This window comes from Ostrinia nubilalis, chromosome 18 (assembly GCF_963855985.1).
Source record: "Ostrinia nubilalis chromosome 18, ilOstNubi1.1, whole genome shotgun sequence".
Lineage (NCBI taxonomy): Eukaryota > Metazoa > Arthropoda > Insecta > Lepidoptera > Crambidae > Ostrinia > Ostrinia nubilalis.
The window spans coordinates 901,896-925,707 of NC_087105.1; the positions used below are offsets into that span (position 1 = coordinate 901,896).

At 43.3% G+C, this 23,812-nt stretch overlaps 1 protein-coding gene across 1 annotated transcript; it reads right to left on the minus strand.

Moving 5' to 3' along the window:
• Positions 1-25: 25 nt before the first annotated feature.
• LOC135080828 (integrator complex subunit 1-like) lies at positions 26-22,436 on the minus strand. Its single transcript, XM_063975552.1, has 17 exons — positions 22,431-22,436; positions 21,949-22,368; positions 20,375-20,524; positions 19,159-19,351; positions 17,911-18,181; positions 16,459-16,625; positions 15,024-15,199; positions 14,806-14,955; positions 14,378-14,527; positions 14,160-14,309; positions 12,413-12,601; positions 11,534-11,684; positions 10,961-11,094; positions 10,401-10,526; positions 9,393-9,514; positions 1,078-1,210; positions 26-241 (listed from the first exon to the last, which is right to left on the minus strand). The coding sequence occupies exons 1-17, from the start codon at positions 22,434-22,436 to the stop codon at positions 26-28; spliced, it is 2,904 nt and encodes a 967-aa protein (XP_063831622.1).
• Positions 22,437-23,812: the final 1,376 nt, after the last annotated feature.

Here is a 23,812-nt window from a genome sequence, read left to right on the forward strand (position 1 = left end):
TTTCATCTGTCTAGAAGATACAAAGCTATACCTTGGTATACAGCAGCAGCAGCAGCACAGGATGCACCCTCGCAGGCAGCGCAGCAGCCAGCAGCGCGGGCTCGGAAGGACAGCAGCGCAGCACCAGCGTCAGGCGCGCCTCCATACGCCTGCGGAGAGCCTCCGCGCCCGCTGCGCCGCCGCCCGCGGCTACCGACGCCGCCTCCGCCTCTTCTACTATGTAGCCGATCAGCACTTCCAGCTGCAACGACGATATACGTGAGAAGATTTCATAGAAACTAAACAAGCTATTCAGAATAAGGATTGTACACACGGCCACACTTTTAACTATCCATTTCCGTTTTTGCTCTCGCTTTAATCAAATGGCGATTCTTTGCGATAGAACGAGATGACATGACTGCCAATGGGCAGTTAACACTGTTGCCGATAGTACAACAGTCTCATTAAGAGATAATTTAAGTTTGTTAAGTAATTTTGTACGAGCAAGCACATACATTACGCCGCATCATCAACATTTTGACCTACTTTTGTAAATACGCGTAAATTACTTTGTGTCCAAATTACTTCGGTTCCCATACATCACACCATTAAGTCGCGCATTCTCACCCTACCATCAATATCCATATCTAGCATAACAGTTTAAAATACAAGTTTTTACCTTATAAACTTACAACTTTGATAAGGTTAATTTGGAATGATAGAAAATCCCTATCAAATCATATAATATACGGCAACCCCGTACAAGTTTTATTTGAATGTCGACAAAGTTACATTGTTTTGTATGTAAACTTCGTACGCATCTATTACACTACGCCGCCGTAGTCAGTAACACTTAAGAGTATAGAACCTTGATTGCGCGAGTCGTCCTCGCACTTGACTTGTTTTTAAAAGCGTCCAAAATCGGATTTCCAGTAGAGGCAACCTTGGGTCGAGCAGTTGCTTCATCTTGGGGACAAAATGTGGCTCGGTCCACGCCAACGAAAGCCTCGCAACGAGTCGTGCCTCAGGTTGAGGCGGTTGATCAGTCCGAGGCTGCCTCTAATTGAGATCCGGCTGCAGATTATGAGCGTGACTGACCTGCTTATGCGTGAGGCGCAGCGTGTCGTCATCAGGCGCGTGCTTAGAAGGGCTGCGGTCGCGGCCCTGCCACACGCGCGGCGAGTCCACCAGCGTCGCGCAGAACTCCACCACCGAGCTGGCAGCCCACTTCCTACAACATAGAAGAAGGGTTGACATTATTTTCTCTCAAATCCGTGAATAATATACAGGGTGTCCCGTAATGTAACGTCAAGCCGGAACTGGGTGTTGAGGCAAGTTGTGCTGGTTATCAGAAAAATATAAAAAAAATCTATGTGGCATATTTTAAAAATAATAGGCATTTAAAAAAAATCAAAAAATTCTACTCCAGGTGACGGTCCTTTTGCTCGTGTTGCCACAAATCTTCGCTTTTTCCCAATTTTTTTTTGTTATGTAACCCTGAATAATGCTTCTCTAAATTGTTATCAAAATTACAAAACCAGCTGCTCCAGCTTGGATGAAAAAAATACATTATTCCCAAAAAAAAATTCAAAATAAAAATTTTGCCTAGTTTAAACTGACTGTACTGAAAAAAAAAATGTACTACGCGAGTGTGGCATGGTCATAATTTGGCGCATTTAGTACCTAAGGATTCCAAAATGGTATAACACTTGGTAAATTTTTGCTGTAATTGTCGACAATTTTTGTTTTTTTTGGAAATAGTCCCGTTTTTAACTTTATCTACCTTGGTTAAAAAATATTATTCTAATGTGCCCAAAATTCAAGTTTCTGTGACTGACTACCGTACAGTCAGTCACAGAAACTTTTGTCACCATGACAGTAATTAGTAGTTGACATACTGTGATAAAAGTCACCCGTGCGCGCGCGCCTTTACTACCTGCTCTGCCTGCACTTGTACTTGGTAACAGGGATAATAAGGATATGAAGTTTCGGTTATGGATACGGTTACGGATATTAGAATAATATTATACCGGTTTCGGTTACGGTCACGGATATGAAATCATTTCGGATTATCCGAAAGTCTCGGATAATTTTTGTTACGGAATTATTAGAATTTCAAAAATGTAGGTATAATGCTGCGGCGTGTATACTGCAGATTTCATAGAGTTTTGCAGTTTGGTCTTTATCCGAAACTATCCGTAACTTTTGAATCACTTTCGGTTACGGACATTTTTTTATTTCGGATATCCGATAGTTTCGGTTACGGTTACGGATATCCATAACATCCCTGCTTGGTAAGATGGCCCTCTTCGTCCCGCTCATACCTTTTAAAATGGCTTCTCCATCTCACTTAAGCCAGAAACTTGAATTTTGGGCACATTAGAATAATATTTTTAACCAAGGTAGATAAAGTTAAAAACGGGATTATTTCCAATAAACAAAAATTGTCGACAATTACAGCAAGATTTTACAAAGTGTTATACCATTTTGGAATCCTTACTAAATGCGCCAAATTATGACGTCACTTGCCACACTCGCGTAGTACAATTTTTTTTCAGTACAGTCAGTTTAAACTAGGCAAAATTTTTATTTTGATATTTTTTTTGGGAATAATCTATTTTTTTCATCTAAGTTGGAGCAGCTGGTTTTGTAATTTTGATAACAATTTAGAGAAGCATTATTCAGGGTTACATTAACAAAAAAAAAATTTGGAAAAAGTGAAGATTTGTGGCAACACGAGTAAAAGGACCGTCACACTATGGAGCGAAATTGCGATTTATGGACATAACGATTTTTTTCACAATTTCTATTTGAAAAAAATACCTATCGATAGGTTACGTTATTCTGATGAATAAATGCTGCACAAGTTTTTCTCTAAAACCAATAGTTTGACTGGAAAAAAATATTTTCCATTTTCGTTGTATGGAATGAAACATAAAGTGGTCGATTTCGACTAAGCCTTGACAGATCTTGCTTTGAAACTACTTGAGCCTTGTTCTATGGCTTGTTGACTGTAATCCTACGCTATCAGCGCGCATCCAAAGTTGCCCGTTCACAAGTTATGAGGTTCTGAAAAATTAAAAAAAAGTAAGTAAAAGTGACTTTTTTTTTGGATGTCTTTAAAGATTTAACAAAAATATAAAGATTTTATACGTTAATAATGTAAATTAACCTTAAATTACTGCTAAAAACACATTTTAATAAACTTAAAGGAATTAAATCACCGATTTTTTTTTCACAATTTCTGTTTAAAAAAAATACCTATCGATAGGGTATGTTATTCTGATGAATAAATATTATGAACGTTTTTCTCTAAAACCAATAGTTTGGCTGGAAAAAAATATTTTCCATTTTCGTTGTATGGAATGAAACATAAAGTGGTCGATTTCGACTAAGCCTTGACAGATTTTGCTTTGAAACTACTTGAGCCTTGTTTTATGGCTTGTTGACTATAATCCTGCACTAACAGCGCGCGCCCAAAGTTGCCCGTTCAGAAGTTATGAGGTTCCGAAAAATGAAAATTAAAGTACGTAAAATTGACTTTTCTTTAGATAAAACGACAAGAGAAAGGTTAATTACATTATTAAAGTATATAATTTTCATGTTTTAGTTGAATCTTTAAAGATTTATACCCAAAAAAAGATACTTTTACTTACTTTAATTTTCATTTTTCGGAACCTCATAACTTCTGAACGGGCAACTTTGGGCGCGCGCTGTTAGTGCAGGATTATAGTCAACAAGCCATAAAACAAGGCTCAAGTAGTTTCAAAGCAAAATCTGTCAAGGCTTAGTCAAAATCGACCACTTTATGTTTCATTCCATACAACGAAAATGGAAAATATTTTTTTCCAGCCAAACTATTGGTTTTAGAGAAAAACGTTCATAATATTTATTCATCAGAATAACATACCCTATCGATAGGTATTTTTTTTAAACAGAAATTGTGAAAAAAAAAATCGGTGATTTAATTCCTTTTAAGTTTATTAAAATGTGTTTTTAGCAGTAATTTAAGGTTAATTTACATTATTAACGTATAAAATCTTTATATTTTTGTTAAATCTTTAAAGATATCCAAAAAAAAAGTCACTTTTACTTACTTTTTTTTAATTTTTCAGAACCTCATAACTTGTGAACGGGCAACTTTGGATGCGCGCTGATAGCGTAGGATTACAGTCAACAAGCCATAGAACAAGGCTCAAGTAGTTTCAAAGCAAGATCTGTCAAGGCTTAGTCAAAATCGACCACTTTATGTTTCATTCCATACAACGAAAATGGAAAATATTTTTTTCCAGTCAAACTATTGGTTTTAGAGAAAAACTTGTGCAGCATTTATTCATCAGAATAACGTAACCTATCGATAGGTATTTTTTTCAAATCGAAATTGTGAAAAATATCGCTATGTCCATAAATCGCAATTTCGCTCCATAGTGCGTCACCTGGAGTAGAATTTTTTGATTTTTTTTAAATGCCTATTATTTTTAAAATATGCCACATAGATTTTTTTTTATATTTTTCTGATAACCAGCACAACTTGCCTCAACACCCAGTTCCGGCTTGACGTTACATTACGGGACACCCTGTATATCATCCTCTAATATGCCGCAGATAACTAGAGTATTTCGCTTATACTCCCCACGCGGATTTTTGCATATTTTCGCGTAATTGCCTTTTACGACCACTACGGGAAGAGTGATGGTGGTTTAGTCTACTCTATGGGATACACCACTAGTCAATAAAAATATTTTTTATGAAACGTAAAAGAACACGCAAGCGCTGCGCTGACGCTCAATAGGCTAGTTTCCTAAAAAAATTTTTTTTGTCCGTCAATTTTAATATCGAAAAATATTGGACACGTATATTTTTAATTGTCAACCAAACAAATAATTACAAAGTTATGGTGCGTTGAAGTTCCGCGCGACGTCACAAAGTGCTACATTTTTAAGCACTCATTGTCATCACGGGCCTTTTCTTTAGAACTTAGGCACGTTTTATCTCTTTACATTTTCATTAGTTTCAATAAGTGAAAAATACGTGTCGAGTATTTTTTGATAAGCTAACTGACGGACTAATTAAAACTCTTGCTTTTTTACTCAGGAAACATCCCTATTATTGTGGAGAGCTCACTGGTGACACAAGCATTATTTAACTGAGTACCCAAGTAGCAACAGATTATCTTCATAAGGCATTGAAGATATCTTGAAGACTAGTAGCCCAATTCCAGCCGTTGTCTTGGCCAAGACTATAGTCGCACTCAAGAAATCTTGAAGTTATCCCCCAAGACAATGGTAAGCATAAAAGGGCACAATCCTTTGGAAATCACAGAGACAGAGTTAAGACAACGCTTAAGGCAGACTTAAACCCTAATTAAGAGTGTAGTTTTAAGAATTTCTAAACAAGTACTATAATATATCTTGTAGTATGACTGTAGACAAGGAAATAGAGTTGAAGATATCTTGAATACTTATTTAAGACTAATAATAATTTTTACAGCTAAGGTTTATTTAACTTCATGAAGAACTATGTAAGACACTTTTTATTAAAGAGGAACTTAATTTAGAAAACATTGTGATCTTTAACACTAAATCAACTTTAGATAAAGGTTAATGAAAATGGCGATTAAATTATTTTAATAACTAATTTATATTATGTCTAGAAAAGACCTTGAATGTCATTTTTGCATAGGAAATAAAAAACGCATTGTGGTTTCTCGTGTAAAATCAATCAATAATGCTATAAAACAGGAGGGCCTTGAAAAAACCCTAATAAGATCAATAAAATATTACGAAATTGTATTGCATAAAGAAAACTTTGAGGTTATAAAATAATATTTTATTTTATGCAAACGTTCTTAGACATTTATGCAACTAGAAAAAGTGTAACAAAGACATACTTCAATTTAAATGTCCTCTTGTTATGATATTATTGGTTAATTTATGATTATTTTTTTGTTACACATAGCTCATAATGGCGGTAATTCTAATTTGTCTTAATGTAGCAAGAGTATAGAAGATTTTGAATTTATAAGTTTAGTAAAGAAAGAGTTGAGTCAAGTTATGCTTTACATAGTATTAGTTTAGAAACATTAGATTTAACTTACACTTAAAATTCACTTGATGAAGTATTACTTAGGTGCATGTGGTATCAAGTAGATCTTTAGTTTTATTTAGTTAAGACTAGATAGGTTTCATTCTATCTTAGTCTTGCTAAATTATTGGTGCTGCTATACATTAGAGAACAATTCATTTACTAACTTATTTATTAATTACATGATTTCTCCCTAGACTTTGTCCGTGTGGAAGTCGAAAATGGTTCTAATAGGACTAATTGGTTTTTACGTTTTTAGTTTTGTTATAACATATAGGGGAAAGTTCGGTATATTGTACTGGCGGGTAAATTGCACCACTCTCATATTTCGTAAAGTATTTTGAACTCTGTAATTGCAACACAACAATTAATTGAATATCGGCCATATGATTTTTGCCATGTTAATGAACACAGTCATGACGTATTTTATTGAAAAGTTTTTATGGAACTTTTGACAATTTGTAATTTTGTTAAATTTAATCACACTGTGTTTCTGCTTTATTAAATGAGAAGATTGAGAAGCGTAAATTAGTGTGGATTACAATTATTAGAAATATTTTTTAGAGATGAAACGGATATCCGGTAACTATCCGGTAGGCCGGATATTCGGCCTAAATTTACTATTCGGCCGGATACCGGATAGTAACTCACTATCCGGCCGGATACCGGATATTAAAAATAGTAGTTTTCACTTGCGAGCAAAAGTATGGAATCACTTACATGAAGTTGTTTCCACGCGATCTAGTGTACTAACAAATTTGTTAGGAACAAAAAAGTGGCACCATTTTAAAGATTAAAGGACATCATCCACGTTTCATATATTTTTGGTCCAAAATCAAAAGTGCCGGCCAACAAAAAAAAGTGCTGTATTCTGACAGAATACGTCTGCCTTAGCATTTGTTACTATGGCACCAAAGCCGTAGCTCCACTGTGCGTCGAGTATTTGAGATCTAAAAGTCATCGATTATTCATACATTTTTTGTTCAAAATCAAAAGTGTCGGCCAATAAAAAAAAAAGTGCTGTGTTCTGACAGAATACGTCCGCCTTAGCATTTGTTACTATGGCACCAAAGCTGTAGCACCACTGTGCGTCGAGTATTTGAGATCTAAAATTCATCGACGATTCATACATTTTTTGTTCAAAATCAAAAGTGTCGGCCAATAACAAAAAGTGCTGTCTTCTGACAGAATACGTCCGCCTTAGCATTTGTTACTATGGCACCAAAGCTGTAGCACCACTGTGCGTCGAGTATTTGAGATCTAAAATTCATCGACGATTCATACATTTTTTGTTCAAAATCAAAAATGTCGGCCAATAAAAAAAAAAGTGCTGTATTCTGACAGAATACGTCCGCCTTAGTATTTGTTACTATGGCACCAAAGCTGTAGCACCACTGTGCATCGTAGTATTTGAGATCAAAGTCAGTCGTTTCATATATTTTTAGAGCTCAAATACTACGATGCACAGTGGTGCTACAGCTTTGGTGCCATAGTAATAAATGCTAAGGCGGACGTATTCTATCAGAATACAGCACTTTTATTTTTTGGCCGGCACTTTTGATTTTGGACCAAAATGGATGATGTCCTTTTTATCTTTAAATTGATACCAAATTCATTTAAATCACACCAGTATTTAAAAAGATATCCTGCCTGATGTGAAGAAGTAAGGTAAAAGACAGGTATCAACTGTTTGATACGTCGCGAGTTGTGGCTTATTTACCCCCTATAAAAGCACGTGTTTTCGGATTTTTGCTTTCACACGTTGATCCATACACATCTTCGCTTCTTTTGACACTTTAACTGGGATTCTACACCTTCAAAAGCAGCACAAATCGTTGCACTATTGCAAGAAGGGCTCAGCCAGCGAGCTGTCGCACGTCAGCTCCACATAAGCCAGTCCTGGGTTTCGAAAGTTTTAAGACGCTTTCGGGAGACTGGTGGCTTTATCCCGAGACCAAGTTCTGAACAGCGCCCGTGCACATCGCAGAGGGATGACCATTTTTTCATGTCAACCTCTCTTTGAAATCGTCATTTGACTGGTATCGACGTCCAGCAAGAGCTCAGAAATGTTAGTAGGATAGCTGTTACAAATGGACAGTTCGTCTAAGATATAAGCAATAGAATTTAACTCCAAAAAGGCCTGCCACAGGCTCGAACTGACGGCTGATCACCGATAAATAGTAAATATTTGTTAAGTCGAAATATTGCCAAATAAAATAGGCGATCATTTTTTCACTGATGGTCTGATGTCATGATGCAGTTCAGTCAGATTATGCAGCAAGTAAACTAATTTAATTTTCGCTATTCAATTACACACTCACGATGGTAACCGAAATCACCTGAATTGATCTGCCCCCTAGATAAGTGGCAAAATCTGATATTCTATTCGGACTGATTCGATTTTCGATAAGTGTGACTAGTCTAGTCTTCTAATACAATAGACCCACTGATCGCGTTCGAAGCACCTGTGCGGCGCTAAACTCGTCACGACATGCAACGAGACAATGGGCCAACTATCCGGCCGCCGGATATCCGGCTATCCGGCCTAGCAGCTGGCCGGATATCCGGTATCCGGCCAAACAACTATCCGTTTCATCTCTAATATTTTTCGGCAGTTATTATGTTAAGATTTTTTAAAAGTACCTACTGTCACGTAGTTAGTAAAGTTGTATAATATTATCATGTTGTACGCAACCTTACCATATAATTTCAAAAATATTTTAGACAATATTTTAGTAAATCTTGGCGTGCATTACCTTGAATTAATAGGCGTGATTCTGTTTTATCGAAATCGTCCCGTTAAGTGTATTTTTTCTCAAAATCTAATAATTCTAGTAAAAAAGTAATTAACTTAATCTTCAAAAAACTATTTCTAGGATAATGGCCTATAAAAAGTCCTAAGTAATTCTACGAATACTTTATTTACTTTGCAACACTTAAATAATACTTCACCTATACTATTTAGTATTAAGTGAGCATACAAAAAATCTAAATTAAGTAAAATAAGATTTTTTAATCTTAAGCTAAGAATAACTTAAGACCAAATTATCTAAAGAATACTTAACTTGGTTTTGGGTATTCTTAATTTGCTTAAGTAGCGCTCGATGAAGAATATAAAGTCTTAAAGAAAAATATCTCTATTGTAAGTTTATTTGGTTTTAGCTTAAGTGTAAATTTAGATAGAGTTAAGACAAGTAAGATTTTGCCATTAATACCAATTGCTACTTGGGTACGGGTGGCTAACGGGACTATTAGTAATTGGTGCAAAAATAAATTACTAATATCCTTTAAAAAACATAATATTCAATCAAATCCAAAGCACCACAAACCGGTCAGGGTTCAGCAGCGCTCGTAGACAGGTGTGCAGCGTGCGCCACGACGCGCGGTGCGCCAGCTGCGTCACCAGCTGCGGCCGCCAGCGCGCGCAGCCCGCACTGAACATCAGGCGCATCTGCCCAACATACGTAGAACACACTTTAAATTCAAATTTTATTGCATGCCACATGGGTAAGGGTTGGTAAAACCTGGTCCGTGAGCACGTAGAATCCCGTCCAATGACCCCAAGCTACCCATCCCTATCGCTCGCGCGTAATTATGTTGCTGTTGCGCTCGCACACTCACTGCGGGCGCCCGTCGCACAGTCGCGACAGCAATATAATTACGCGCGAGCGATAGGGATGGGTAGCTAGGGGTCATTGGACGGGATTCAGCCGCATCTGCAATATACCAAAGTAACAACATTTTTAAAGACAAACGTGGCGTGCAGTCTGACAAAAGCAGACGCAATGAGGGTTTTCGCGAATGAAAGATCCGCTAGATGGCAGGACATGGATGTGGGGTCTGACTGCTGCGTGATTGGTGGATTTTGACATATCTGTCAATGTCATGTCAAAAATAACCAATCATGCAGCATTTGGACCTCGCGTCTACGTATTGCCATCTGGCGGATTTTTCATTCGCGAAAACCCTCATTACGCACCCCCGTCCTCTTAAGATTCGGCAATATCGACGCGTTCAGCTTGCAAACGCAAGCTGCTATTGCAGACGCAGAGTGAACGTGAATTGGTTTGGCCCGAAGCTTTATTCGACAAGATATAACCGTTAAATTGATATGGTCATGAAAAAGTCAATTAGAGTCTATTGCTGCACTTCAATTTACGAGGTAAAATATTTTCAGGTAAACTTTATTAAGGCTAGAACCACGCGTCATCGGTTGCGCTATCGCGAGCTCTGTAGAGAATAGTTGTAATTTGCGTTTTTGAGTCGTTCCTTGACCTCCGCTGGTAAGTGACCACGGAAACCTGACAAACGGGTTTATGGTACATAGATCCTTGTACCTGTCTCTCGGGCTGCGGGCCCAGCGTCTCCTGTTGAAGCTCAGACAGCCAGTCCAGCAGCAAACCGCAGCCTAGACTGCCTCGCGCGAACAGCGGCGCCTCTACCAAGCGCCCCTCGCTTTTTATCTGGACAAATACACAAACACATACATTAAAATGGAACGCGAAAATTTAAAATCTTATACACATACATTGTTATAACCTCAGCTACACATCACGCTTCAATAAAATACCGAAGTCAGTCGAATAGTTTCGTCAGAGATTACGCGTTCAAGCTTCGGAACGCTTCAAACTCTTTGATTCGGGCGCAATAACGATAATAATCGGAAGTCGGGCAGGCGAGGCGAGGTTGCTCGAAGTTAAGTGTGTTTACACTATCTTATTGGCCAATTTCCGAAGTAGTATAGGTTAGGTATTACATCTTTATGCAAGCACAGATTAGTGCAGCAGCCGCTAGATAAACAGACTGTAAACTTTTTGTTGGCAAATAAAATACTTTTTACTTTTTTTTAGGCAATGTTAATTTTCTAATTGACAGTTACGATCCTACGAATCTGTACCTTGGTCTCGTAGCAGCCGTCCTGGTTCTTCTCCAGCAGATGCGAGATAACGTCGACGACCATCTCGGTGCTCTGCGTCTCTATGATCTTGTTGCCGATCGCTTCTAGCGTGCTTGCGGTCGCGCTCTCCAGTACTGAGGATAGAAACGTGATTTATTTATTTGGTCGATTTTCAAACGATGTTTGTTAGCAAGCGCAACCGCTACTGGTATGTGACAGGATCTCATTTGACTATAGTCTGGTCTGCGAGCACGTAGAATTTTGTCCAATGACCCCAAGCTACCCATCCTTATCGGTGGCGCGTAATTATGTTGCTGTTGCGCTCGCACACTCACTGCGGGCGCCCGTCGCAGTCGCGACAGCAATATTACGCGCGAGCGATAAGGATGGGTAGCTTGGGGTCATTGGACAAAGTTCTACGTGCTTGCAGACCAGACTATAGAACGGACAGCCGTTGGGAATCTTTGTGGCACCTTTATCGTAGGCAACTTTCCCACTCTTTCGGGTTCCCCAGGTGGTATACTCACTGGCCACCAGGTGGTATACTCACTGGCCACCAGGTGGTATACTCACTGGCCACCAGGTGGTCTCTGGTCGGCGCGGGTGGTAGCGCGGGCAGGCGATCGGGCTCGCGCTTGCCTCGCGCGGGCTGCACTAGAGCCTTCAGCGCGCCCACCAAAGGCCCGCCCACGTATGTATACTGCTGTAGTAGGGCTTCCGCTATCTGTGGACAGAGTGTAGAGCTTACTATTTGTAAGTTAAAATGGAGGAATCTGACCAAAATCTGACAAATCGACACAACAAATTGGTCAAGAGAAAATAGTAAGAGTAAATTATTGTCTTTGCTACTACCTAGTTTATGTATGCATTCTTCAGCTGTTTGAGTGTTATCGGTACACGCTAATTATCCATGAAAATACACGCACACTACAATAAATTCGCGACTGACGCTCGGACAAAACTACCCGCTCCCTGCGCTTCCCTCGACCAAAAATCGGTGGGGCGCGTCTTCGCGTATGGAACGATCTATACTCATATGAACAAGCCTGTCCTTATGTCATCACTGGCAACACACACTAGTCAGACTTTTGTTTTAAGACTGCGGTATTCCTGACGTAAATATCGCGAAGCTTTCCTAATACTGGCCAGCTGAGCAGGATTCTACAATATAATACTTATTAAATGACAAGAGTGTGTGGATTTTACCTGCCTAGCTCGCACTTATTGCGTGTCATGTAAAGTATAAATTACATACTGTATTTTATTGAAAAAGAGGCTGACAAAGGTGACTAAGTTTCTTCCGCCACTTCTTCTCAGCACCAGTCCATATGTTGTCCCGAAGTGGTGGTAGGGCAAGCTATGTATATTTGGGACGTGTATAAGTGCCCCGGAAAGGACCTATGTAATGAAAAAAATATTTGAATTTGAATTGAATATGTTATTATTATTTACCTCAGCAACACGCGGGTTGTTAGCAGGCTGCAGCGCACGCAGTAACGCGGCAGCTCGAGCGGCGTGCGTGGGCAACGCCGCGGCCGCCGCGCCCTCACTGGCGTGCTTCAAGTATGCGCACACGCGTTCTAGGTAAGGGTACGCGCCGCCGCTTGAAGCGCTGTAGCGCTTGGTTTCTGATGACAGCGCCTGTGGAAGACGTTAAACTTATTATTTACCCTATTGTTAAAAACTATGGAAGTGTCTCTAAAGCCTGGTCCGTGAGCACGTAGAATCCCGTCCAATGACCCCAAGCTACCCATCCTTATCGCTCGCGCGTAATTATATTGCTGTCGCGACTGTGCGACGCGCGCCCGCAGTGAGTGTGCGAGCCAGGACCAGGCTTTAAGAAATCGAATACGAAAAATACAACTGAAACACTGTCGGAAATCGGTCAATGGTTCGGTTGAAATTTCGCGCTCAGGGTCGTTTTGAATGAGTGACGGATGTGGTTTTACAAATTTTAAGTACATCACATTCTTTCGGGCAACGGTTAAATAAGTGACATAATATTTATTTTTTTACCCATCAGAAAAAAAGGAAAATATTAAGAATCCTTTCAGAACAAACGTTAATAGAATAATACAACATCTAATGACGACACTAGACGTCATGCGTAGTAGAGGCCTCTCGGACGATCAACTCACCGCAATAAGGTGCGTGAGCGCAGTGTCCACGTCTCCAGGCGTTTTTATAATGTGAAGGCGTGCATCCGCTGTCACATAGTATGACATTTTCGGCAGCGCGTCAGTCGCGCATTTGTCGCGCTGCTAAATCGCCTAAATGTGAAATATCTCTAAGTTGATTAACCGCTATAAGATGCGTGAGCGCAGTGTCGACGTCTCCATGGAAAGGCGCGCCCTCGAAGCAAGCGGCCAGCAGCTGCGGCACCAGCGCCAGCGGGGCCTAAAGGCTCCTAGGGAAGCTCCTCGGGACTGAATAGTGTTCTAAAGCTCGCACACTCACTGCGGGCGCGCGTCGCACAGTCGCGACAATATAATTACGCGCGAGCGATAAGGATGGGTAGCTTGGGGTCATTGGACAAAATTCTACGTGCTCGCAGACCAGACTATAGTAAAGTAGGACCTCTAGAGAGGCCTCCTGAACCATCGACTTACCGCAATGAGGTGCGTGAGCGCAGTGTCGACGTCTCCAGGGAAAGGCGCGCCCTCGAAGCAAGCGCTCAGCAGCGGCGGCACCAGCGGCAGCGGCGGCGCCGGCGGGGGCGCGGCCGGCGCCGCCCACGCGTCTAGAGGCTCTGGGGGCAGCTCCTCGGGACTGAATAGTGTTCTAGTAGACTAGGACCTCTAGAGAAGCCTCCTGAACCATCATCGCGCTCTAAAAAGGCCTCTTAGAGCGCTTTCATATTAGGGCGTTAGTAGCGCGACTGCAGTTGGGCAGCGGCGTTTTTATAATGTGAAGGCACGCATCCGCTGTCACATAGTATGAAATTTTCGGCAGCGCGTCTGTCGCGCGTTTGACGCGCTGCTAAATCGCCTAAATGTGAAAGCGCTCTCAATCAACTCACCGCTATAAGATGCGTGAGCGCAGTATCCACGTCTCCAGGGAAAGGAGCGCCCTCGAAGCAAGCAACCAGCAGCTCACACTTCACATACCTACACACTTGTTAGAAAAAGCCGCTCACCGCAATCAGCAAGGTCCTTTAGAAAAAAAAAACCTAGAGCGGCCTCTCGCAAGATCAACTCACCGCAATAAGATGCGTGAGCGCAGTGTCCACGTCTCCAGGGAAAGGCGCGCCCTCGAAGCAAGCGCTCAGCAGCTGCGGCACCAGCGCCAGCGGCGGCGCCGGCGGGGGCGCGGCCGGCGCCGCCCACGCGTCTAGAGGCTCCGGCGGCAGCTCCTCAGGACTGAATAGTGTTGTAGTAGACTAGGACCACTAGAGAGGCCTCCTGCACATCAACTCACCGCAATGAGGTGTGTGAGCGCAGTGTCGACGTCTCCATGGAAGGGTGCGCCTTCGAAGCAAGCGCTCAGCAGCTGCGGCACCAGCGCCAGCGGCGGCGCCGGCGGGGGCGCGGCCGGCGCCGCCCACGCGTCTAGAGGCTCCGGCGGCAGCTCCTCAGGACTGAATAGTGTTCTAAAGCCTGGTCCGTGAGCACGTAGAATCCCGTCCAATGACTCCAAGCTACCCATCCTTATCGCTCGCGCGTAATTATATTGCTGTCGCGACTGTGCGACGCGCGCCCGCAGTGAGTGTGCGAGCGCGAGAGCAACATAATTACGTGCGAGCGACAAGGATGGGTAGCTTGGGGTCATTGGACAAAATTCTATGTGCTCGTAGACCAGACTACAGTAAAGTGGGACCTCTAGAGAGGCCTCTTCCATCAACTCACCGCAATAAGATGCGTGAGCGCAGTGTCGACGTCTCCAGGGAAGGGCGCGCCCTCGAAGCAAGCGCTCAGCAGCTGCGGCACCAGCGCCAGCGGCGACGCCGGCGGGGGCGCGGCCGGCGCCGCCCACGCGTCTAGAGGCTCCGGCGGCAGCTCCTCAGGACTGAATAGTGTTGTAGTAGACTAGGACCACTAGAGAGGCCTCCTGCACATCAACTCACCGCAATGAGGTGTGTGAGCGCAGTGTCGACGTCTCCATGGAAGGGTGCGCCTTCGAAGCAAGCGCTCAGCAGCTGCGGCACCAGCGCCAGCGGCGGCGCCGGCGGGGGCGCGGCCGGCGCCGCCCACGCGTCTAGAGGCTCCGGCGGCAGCTCCTCAGGACCGAATAGAAGCTCGTCTGGAAAAGTGTGGAAGCGATCGTTGAAGAAACTGTACTAAAACGTCAAGTAGCAAATATCGCAACTAATAACTCAACATTGATAGTAGTGCCCTCCTGTGAATGTCATAATTTTATGGGACTCTTCAGTGTCGTCAAACGTGGCCAAAAGCGGAACTGATAACTCAGTATGATAGTAGTGCCCTCTTATCATATCTTGGACACTGGAGTGTTTTGCAGCTATATTTTGTTATAGGTTTAGCGCTTAACTCAGTCAATACCTGAGGTATGGTAGTGGTAAAGGATTTTATTGCTTCACCACATTAGCATTTAGCATATAGGTCTTACAATTCAAGCAGATCAATGTGGACTCAGTTATGCGCTAGAGCTATACAGGGTGGAAACGATAAGTGATCTCGTTGGATTATTTCTAAACCATACAAGAATTTGAAAAACTGGTTACTGATCCTGAAAGTGCTTCACAAGTTCTATCCAACGGTACCCATAAAAGGTTACAGAATTAACTGGATTTATTCGAAAATTAAATGTTTTCAACCTCCATACTAAATGTATGCTAGCTAAACAATATTAGAAGTTTTTTTTAATTTATTAAATAATAAACACTTAAAATGAACTCGTAAATTCATTATTATTTAAAATTATTCTTGGAAAACATTGGTTTTAGGCTTTTACTTTATTTATTTATTAACACTAACAAGACATACACCATTTTAGACAATACTAGCTGACCCGGCGAACTTTGTTCCGCCTTAATGGCAATAAATAAGCAGACTTTTTTTTTTAATTTCGAACGGGATAAAAAGTATCCTATGTCCTTCTCCTGGCTCTAAACTACCTCCCTGACAATTTTCAGCTAAATCGGTTCAGCCGTTCTTGAGTTATAAGTGGAGTAACTAACACGACTTTCTTTTATATATATAGATTATACATGCTTATAGAATAGGTTAAGTGCTATCTTAATTATAGGCGTTACACAAAAGAAATTGAATTAACGTAGCACAGAACATTAGCGAATTTTAAATTGAAATTTTACTTGCAGTAATATTATCAAGACATGAGTGCCATGACTGTGGCTGTACTAAATGTATGGAACCTATTATTGGTATCGTCGGATAGAGCTCGTGAAGCACTTTCAGAATTAGTAATATTTTTTTCAATATCTTGTATAAATACCTGCCTTGTCTAGCATAAAAAAAATAGTTTAGAAATAATCGAGTGAGATCACTTAACGTTTCCACCCTGTATAGTGATGCACTGACCGGGCGGCAGCTGCGGCGGCGCGAGCTGCAGCGCGGCGGCGAAGGCGGCGCCGCCGCGGGCCCCGCGCGCGCGTTGCACGCGCAGCAGCTGCGCCATGTACGCGCGCTCCACGCCCAGCCGCACCACCGCGCCCGCCGGGCACGCGTCCAGCGCGCTCAGTAACGCCCTGGAGAGGATATGTCATTAGTCATCATCATCATTTCAGCCATAGGACGTCCACTGCTGAACATAGGCCTCCCCTAATGCTTTCCACGTTGATCGATTGGTAGCGGCATGCGTCCAGCGTTTCCCTGCTACCTTTACGATGTCGTCGGTCCACCTTGTAGGTGGACGTCCCACGCTGCGCCTTCCGGTACGCGGCCTCCATTCCAGAACCTTGCTGCCCCATCGGCCGTCAGTTCTGCGTACTATGTGACCTGCCCGTAAGTCATTTACTTTCTGCAAATAAGCCTTATAGACTAAGAGCTGGTGAGCTGCTACGTCATTTTATTAAAAGCTGAAAGTTTGTCATCAGATTTTATGGTATAACGTAAGTAGAATTACAGTCTATTAAATATTTTATTTTATTAGGAAAACCAACAGAAATACAAATAATGAAATCTAAAATTATGTATCCGCTTAGCCATTTGGTAATCGCAAATGGAAGTCAAGATGCAAATACTTAGACCATACGCTGCTACAAGTCATTAGTCATTTATCTTCTGCAAATAAGCCTTTGGTTAGTCAAAGCAGAGCGGCGACGTCACGACTGCGCGGCAAACACGAGGCGAAAACTCTAGACGGAAACGTTGCGCATCAGAACGTTTGTAATCCGCCAGTGTGGCAAGGCCCTTAGAGCCACATCACACATTGTAACTTCTAGCATCGGCGAACGGCTTTTAGCCGCTTTTAAGAAATTGAATGCAGCGACCACACCACATACTTAATAACGCCAAACGCGGTGATTGAGTGGCTTTTTGGAAGCATGACGCAGTAAAATGCGCGATCCTGATACCGCCTCCGAACGCATGAAGTCGCGAAGTCGCGTTGTTCCATCGATGCAAAATTGCCCATGCTAAAAGAAGCATGTTTGCTGTGGGCCTTATAAAGTGCTTTTACACCTATTGCTTTACTCCCACTACATCGGGCGTATAAATAGTCCAGTACTAAGAAAAAGCATCATGAAAAATTCGCCGAGTACACAGGACGATGCACCGCTCCGATCGCATGCAGCACGTCCACATAAGATCGAGCACCTGAGGGCGTCGCGCAATGGATTGATCACCAAGGTAAAAGTCATTAAATATTTTTAAGCTTTAACGCAGTAAGTACTTCAAAGGGTATCAACAAGCCAAACGACTGTCAAGGTTTTCTTATGTGAAGAGAAACATGGTAACATAATGGGTATCAACAAGCCAAATAACTGTCAAGGTTTTCTTATATAGAAAGAGACATGGTAACATAATACTCACGACATAGCTTGCACGGGCATGCCAAACGTCTGTATAAACAGCGCCAGCTTATGAGCCGGCATGCCTCTCAGGCCCGCTTCCAGTAGCGCCGGCCTGGCAGACCGCACCAGGTGCAGGCGCAGCCAGTCAGGCAGCAGTGCCTCTTCAGCCGCCGCCACCCCCGCCGCCCCCGCCACCCCCGCGGCGCCCGGGAGTAAGGCTACAGCGCTGGGCGCGTCGCTGCCGAACCAGGTGGCTAGTAACCAGGAGTACATCTCTTGGTTCGTGTCGTCTGGGGACAGATTGGTGTTATTCATGATGGGCGAATAAAATTAAGAACATAATTCTTCATCAAAAATATAAAGTCAAGCAATGCTTAAAGCACAACGAAAATGTTTGACAATCCGGCTCGAAGGATCAAAAAATTTAAGTGTTATCAGGCCTGTTCATCTCCGCGAGTTTACATCGAAAACAAAACACGCACGATTGCCCCCTACAAGAGTACTATTCGACAAGGCCTCACATACGAGCGAACATTGACTCACGCACGCGTATTCTTGTGTATGATTGAAAAAAATAAAGAAAATGGTGTACTAAATACTGTGCAGTATTTAACTGCCTAAATAATAATAAAAACACAGAATGTACTTTTTTAAGTTGCCTGAAGACACTGAGAGGTAAATAAGTAGTTAATATTATTCATGATAATTCATGCTAAATCATGTATTTCCTCCGCCATTTTCTGCAGATTGGCACCTCACGTCACATCATTTTACCGAAGTCAGCCCTATAGCTTCGGCGCAGTACCGATCACTGACGTTTGTCAACAAAACTTCTGACAAACTTGCTTGACTCTTGAGACAAGCTAAATTACACCATATTGTTAATGACATTGAGCATACATTTTTTTAAATACCTTCGCGAAGTAAAGTAGTACTTATTATTCTGTGGTGTTATTGATAATGAGGAATAGGTTTACTCAGAAGAACTCTCAGAACGCTGAAATTAATTAAAAAAAATAGGACACATTCGAATGCTACTAATATTATACCCAAATTCTTTTACAAAATTTATAATCAGCGTATCGAAATCACAATGTTTTTACGCTGAAATATAACGTGAACGTAATTTCTCACCAGCAGCACCAGCAAATGCCTTCTCATTCCAAATCTTGTGTAAGATCACAAGATTTGGAGACAATCTTCTTACATCAAGTGTAAGAAGTATAAAGAAGTGAAATGAAATGAGAAAAAGAAAATATGTACTTACAAATTGATGGTCCATAGCAGAGCAGCTTCAAATTAGCCTGCGCGATCAGAACATGTAGGGTAGACGTAGACCCGTTCCCCCACTGTAGCATGAGGCGCGGGCCGCCGCTCCACGCGCTCTCTGCTCCGGCCGGCGCTTCGCCCTCGGTCTCCTGGCTGTCTTCGTCTTGCGGATCGTCCTTGAGGGCGCGGACCTGTGATTGAGAGCATTGAGTAAAGATCGGCTTGTTATAACAATGAAGTATTGGTTCTTTCTAAATGAAGGAGTGAAAACGATTTCTTCAGCAATATTTTCAATGTCAGATTCAAACTGTTAACGACAGTGTTCTCTGTGGATTGGACTGGTATGTGACGTAATTTAGTCGAGTAACAAGTTATTTAGTAGCTAAACGTGCCTGAACACCAAAAAACTAGTCGAGTAGATTACAATCGATTAGTCAAGTCAATCCATTTTGCTCTATTTTGACAGGCGAGTAGCACCTTTACCATCTCCTCCTTCACCTCCCAGCGGTGCACTAATTACTTGTAAACTATACTCATCCAAAGTGCAAACGGTTTTTGGTCAGTAGTGATTAGTTTAGTTACTTTACTAAAGGCGAGTTGTTTTACTAAATTACTCAACTAGTGCGAACAAGGCTCAAGTGATATTTGGTCTACTGATTGTGCCAGGCCTGTTCATCTCCGCGAGTTTACATCGAAAACAAAACACGCACGATGGCCCACCTACAGGATACTATTCGACAAGGCCTCACATACGAGCGAACATTGACTCACGCACGCGTATTCTTGTGTATGATGGAAGAAAATAAAGAAAATGGTGTACTAAATACTGTGCAGTATTTAACTGCTTAAATAATAATAAAAACACAGAATGTACTTTTTTAAGTTGCCTCAAGACACTGAGAGGTAAATAAGTAGTTAATATTATTCATGATAATTCATGCTAAATCATGTATTTCCTCCGCCATTTTCCGCAGTTTGGCACCTCACGTCACATCATTTTACCGAAGTCAGCCTTATAGCTTCGGCGCAGTGCCGATCACTGACGTTTGTCAACAAAATGGTGCTTGACTGTTGAGACAGGCTAAATTACACCATATTGTTAATGACATTGAGCATACATTTTTTTTAAATACCTTCGCGAAGTAAAACTTCTGTACGTAGTACTTATTATTATTCTGTGATTGTGCTGGCACGTGACGTCATGTTTAACTTACCGCGCGCATATGCGCGTGCAGTATGGCGGTGAGCGCGTGCAAGGCACGATGTTGGGCGCGCTGCGGCGCGGGCGCGGGCTCGCGCTGCTCGGCCGGCGGCAGCACGGCCTGCATCACCGTCGTGCGCTCCATCAGCACTTGGCTGAGGTCCTGTGTAGAGATGAGACGTATTTACTAGAACAGATCCACACACTAGGTATTTTACAGTACTAGGCGGCACCTATTCCATTTTTTAAAATACTTGATCCACCTAGTATTTTATAAATTACACGATTTCCGACCCTATACTGAAAGTAATAGAGGTTATTATTGCGTAATCCGTAGTCGTGTATTACGCGCACCTAGTATTTCTCGCTAAGCTTATGTGCGAACGTAGAGATTCACTCCGTCTCTGTCTGACCAAACAAATTTGAGCGCGACGAAGCAAACGCACACAAACGTAGTCAAACCATATTCATGTAAATAAGAAAAAAGTATGTAAATATTTTTATGAAATTGATATCTTTTAAATACGCCAACTTTTAAGTTGACAGTCCAAAGCCTGTTGAAGTATGAAGGGAGGAATTATATTATTATTCTACTTCAAATTGCATTATTCATACTACGGTTGTATCTTTTCAAAGAAAATTGTATTTTAAAGTCATATTACTTGGATTAGTCCGCACTAGTCGCGTCAAGTATGCTAAATTACTACGTACTAGGTGGAACAGGTATTTGGATCGAGTATTAATAAATACTTGGAATAGGTGCACCTAGTATCAAAACCTAGTATAACCCATCTCTAGTCCTGTGGGAGAGTGGACTGTAGGTTATGGAATACGACATTAAGGCCGCTTCCTGACTTGACGGTGCTGTATCGGTACGATTTCGTTTCGATATACCGCATCGGTCACGCCTATATTTGAATGCACGCTTCCTGATTGGCGCGGCATGTGCGGCAGCGGCGCGGCACAGTCTCAATCAGGAACGCTCCATTGAAATATAGGCGCTCGGTAAGCTCTCGGTACCGCGTATACAGAGTATACCAATGCCGCGCCACTACCGCACCTACAAGTCAGGAAACGGCCTTAAGAGCCTCCGCGGGAACTGATATAGGCACACAACAACAGCGTACTATAACGCGCATGCGTGTCACAACGTTTCCACACGCACGACCGAGGACGGGTGCACGCTACGAGCGTGTAATAGGCGGGCGCACGCGGATTTCCGTTCCGTGCTATCTTTTAAGTTCTAGCTTAGGCCCTTATGGGTGTCACACCCCAGTAAAATATAAACTAAAATTGATTATTTTTTTGAAATATTCACAAATGCTCCAGCGCCGCGTGCGCAGGGTATGCAACATTTTATTTTATACGTCATTCAGGCATGCTAAGACTTCTCTGTAGTCTTCTACGATCTTTGAAAAAAATAAGCGCTTATAGCTATGGTAGCTCATCATAATATACGCTTTATGAATGAGTCAATAATTGAACATTGCGTGTTAGTTTCTGATCTGTAACGGCAAAACCTCTAACAATAACTGCAATCTGCGGTCCAATTTTGCAGCTCCTACAGCATGCTAACCTATCACTCACCAGCACCAGGTCGGTGGCGGGCCGCGGCGGCTCGGCCTGGTGGTGGCGCGCCAGGAAGCCGAAGTACGCCGCCACGTAGCGCGGCACGCACTCCGCCAGGCACGCGGCGCGGATGCGGACCACTACTGCTCGGACCGCGGTCCGTGACCGGCTGCCATCACTCACCAGCACCAGGTCGGTGGCGGGCCGCGGCGGCTCGGCCTGGTGGTGGCGCGCCAGGAAGCCGAAGTACGCCGCCACGTAGCGCGGCACGCACTCCGCCAGGCACGCGGCGCGGATGCGGACCACTACTGCTCGGACCGCGGTCCGTGACCGGCTGCCATCACTCACCAGCACCAGGTCGGTGGCGGGCCGCGGCGGCTCGGCCTGGTGGTGGCGCGCCAGGAAGCCGAAGTACGCCGCCACGTAGCGCGGCACGCACTCCGCCAGGCACGCGGCGCGGATGCGGACCACTACTGCTCGGACCGCGGTCCGTGACCGGCTGCCATCACTCACCAGCACCAGGTCGGTGGCGGGCCGCGGCGGCTCGGCCTGGTGGTGGCGCGCCAGGAAGCCGAAGTACGCCGCCACGTAGCGCGGCACGCACTCCGCCAGGCACGCGGCGCGGATTCGGACCACTACTTCTGCTCGGACCGCGTTCCAGTGGCGGAGCTCCCACAGTAGGCCCAGCCATTCGCTGCGGGTGATGGTGAATACATTAAGACCAGACTAGTGCGAGACAAACTCGGACGAAGAGTTCCTTGCCATCATACAAGAATTGTCATTATCATTGTCATTATTAAATAGAACACAAAATAAAGGCTGAAAACATATTTCTTATGCATATTATAAACAATCGGTAATATAAAAAAAAAAGTAGAAAATCACTCACTCTGGGCTAACGTCAGCGTTGTAGTCCATTTCGATCGATTCATCTGTCGATTGTGTAAGCACCAATTTTAGGCCCTGCAAAAAATAAAAATATATTAGAATTCACATCACTGAGAGTGACTCTTTCTACTTTGAAGGTTTATTTATACTTTTGCACATTGCACAAGGTTCTGGGTTTAATTTCTAGATGGGACAACTACAAATCAAATCAAATCAAATTTCTTTATTTGCGTCTACAGATCTTATCGCCTCGTTGTCCGCCATTACTGACCCTGGAAGCCGAGGCCCTGGTGGGCGCGTGCGGGTGCGCGAGCCGCTGCAGGTAGTAGTGCAGCACGGCGCGCGCGCCCGCCTCGCTGTCGGCCACTGTGCGTCGCAGGTGCGCGCATAGTTCCCCTGCCTTCCCTGCTTCTCCCGCCCCGCCCGCCCCTCCCCCCGCGGAAAGAAACTCGCAGAGACACTGCACTGGTAGCACGCTGGAAGAATAACACAATGTCAAGACGCTGCTCGGATTTTTTTGCGAGAATGTGAAGTGTCATTTTAGGCAATTTTGTTTTTATTAAGTTTCGTCAACGAAATCATAATGTAAAGATGTCTCATTCAGTTAAGTGCTCAATTTTATTTAAACTGAAGGGAAGCTAAAGCCCGGTCGCCGAGCACGTAGAATTTCGTCCAATGACCCCAAGCTATCCAACTTTATCGCTCGCGCATAATTACATTGCTGTCGCTGTGGCGTGCTCGGCGACCGGTCAATCATCATTTCATCCACAGGACGTTCACTGCTGAACATAAACATCCCTCAAGAATTTCCATATTGCCCGGTTGGTAGCGGCTTGCATCCAGCGCTTTCTTGCTACTTTTATTAGGTCTTCGGTCCAGTCGGTCTGGTCAATAGCTGCGTCCACCCTAGGCCTCGCGAGCCAAGTTTGTTATCCTGCTCGCTCAAGAACAGGGTAAGCAGAATGACTCGCTCGCTAGTCCATGAGCCCGGTGC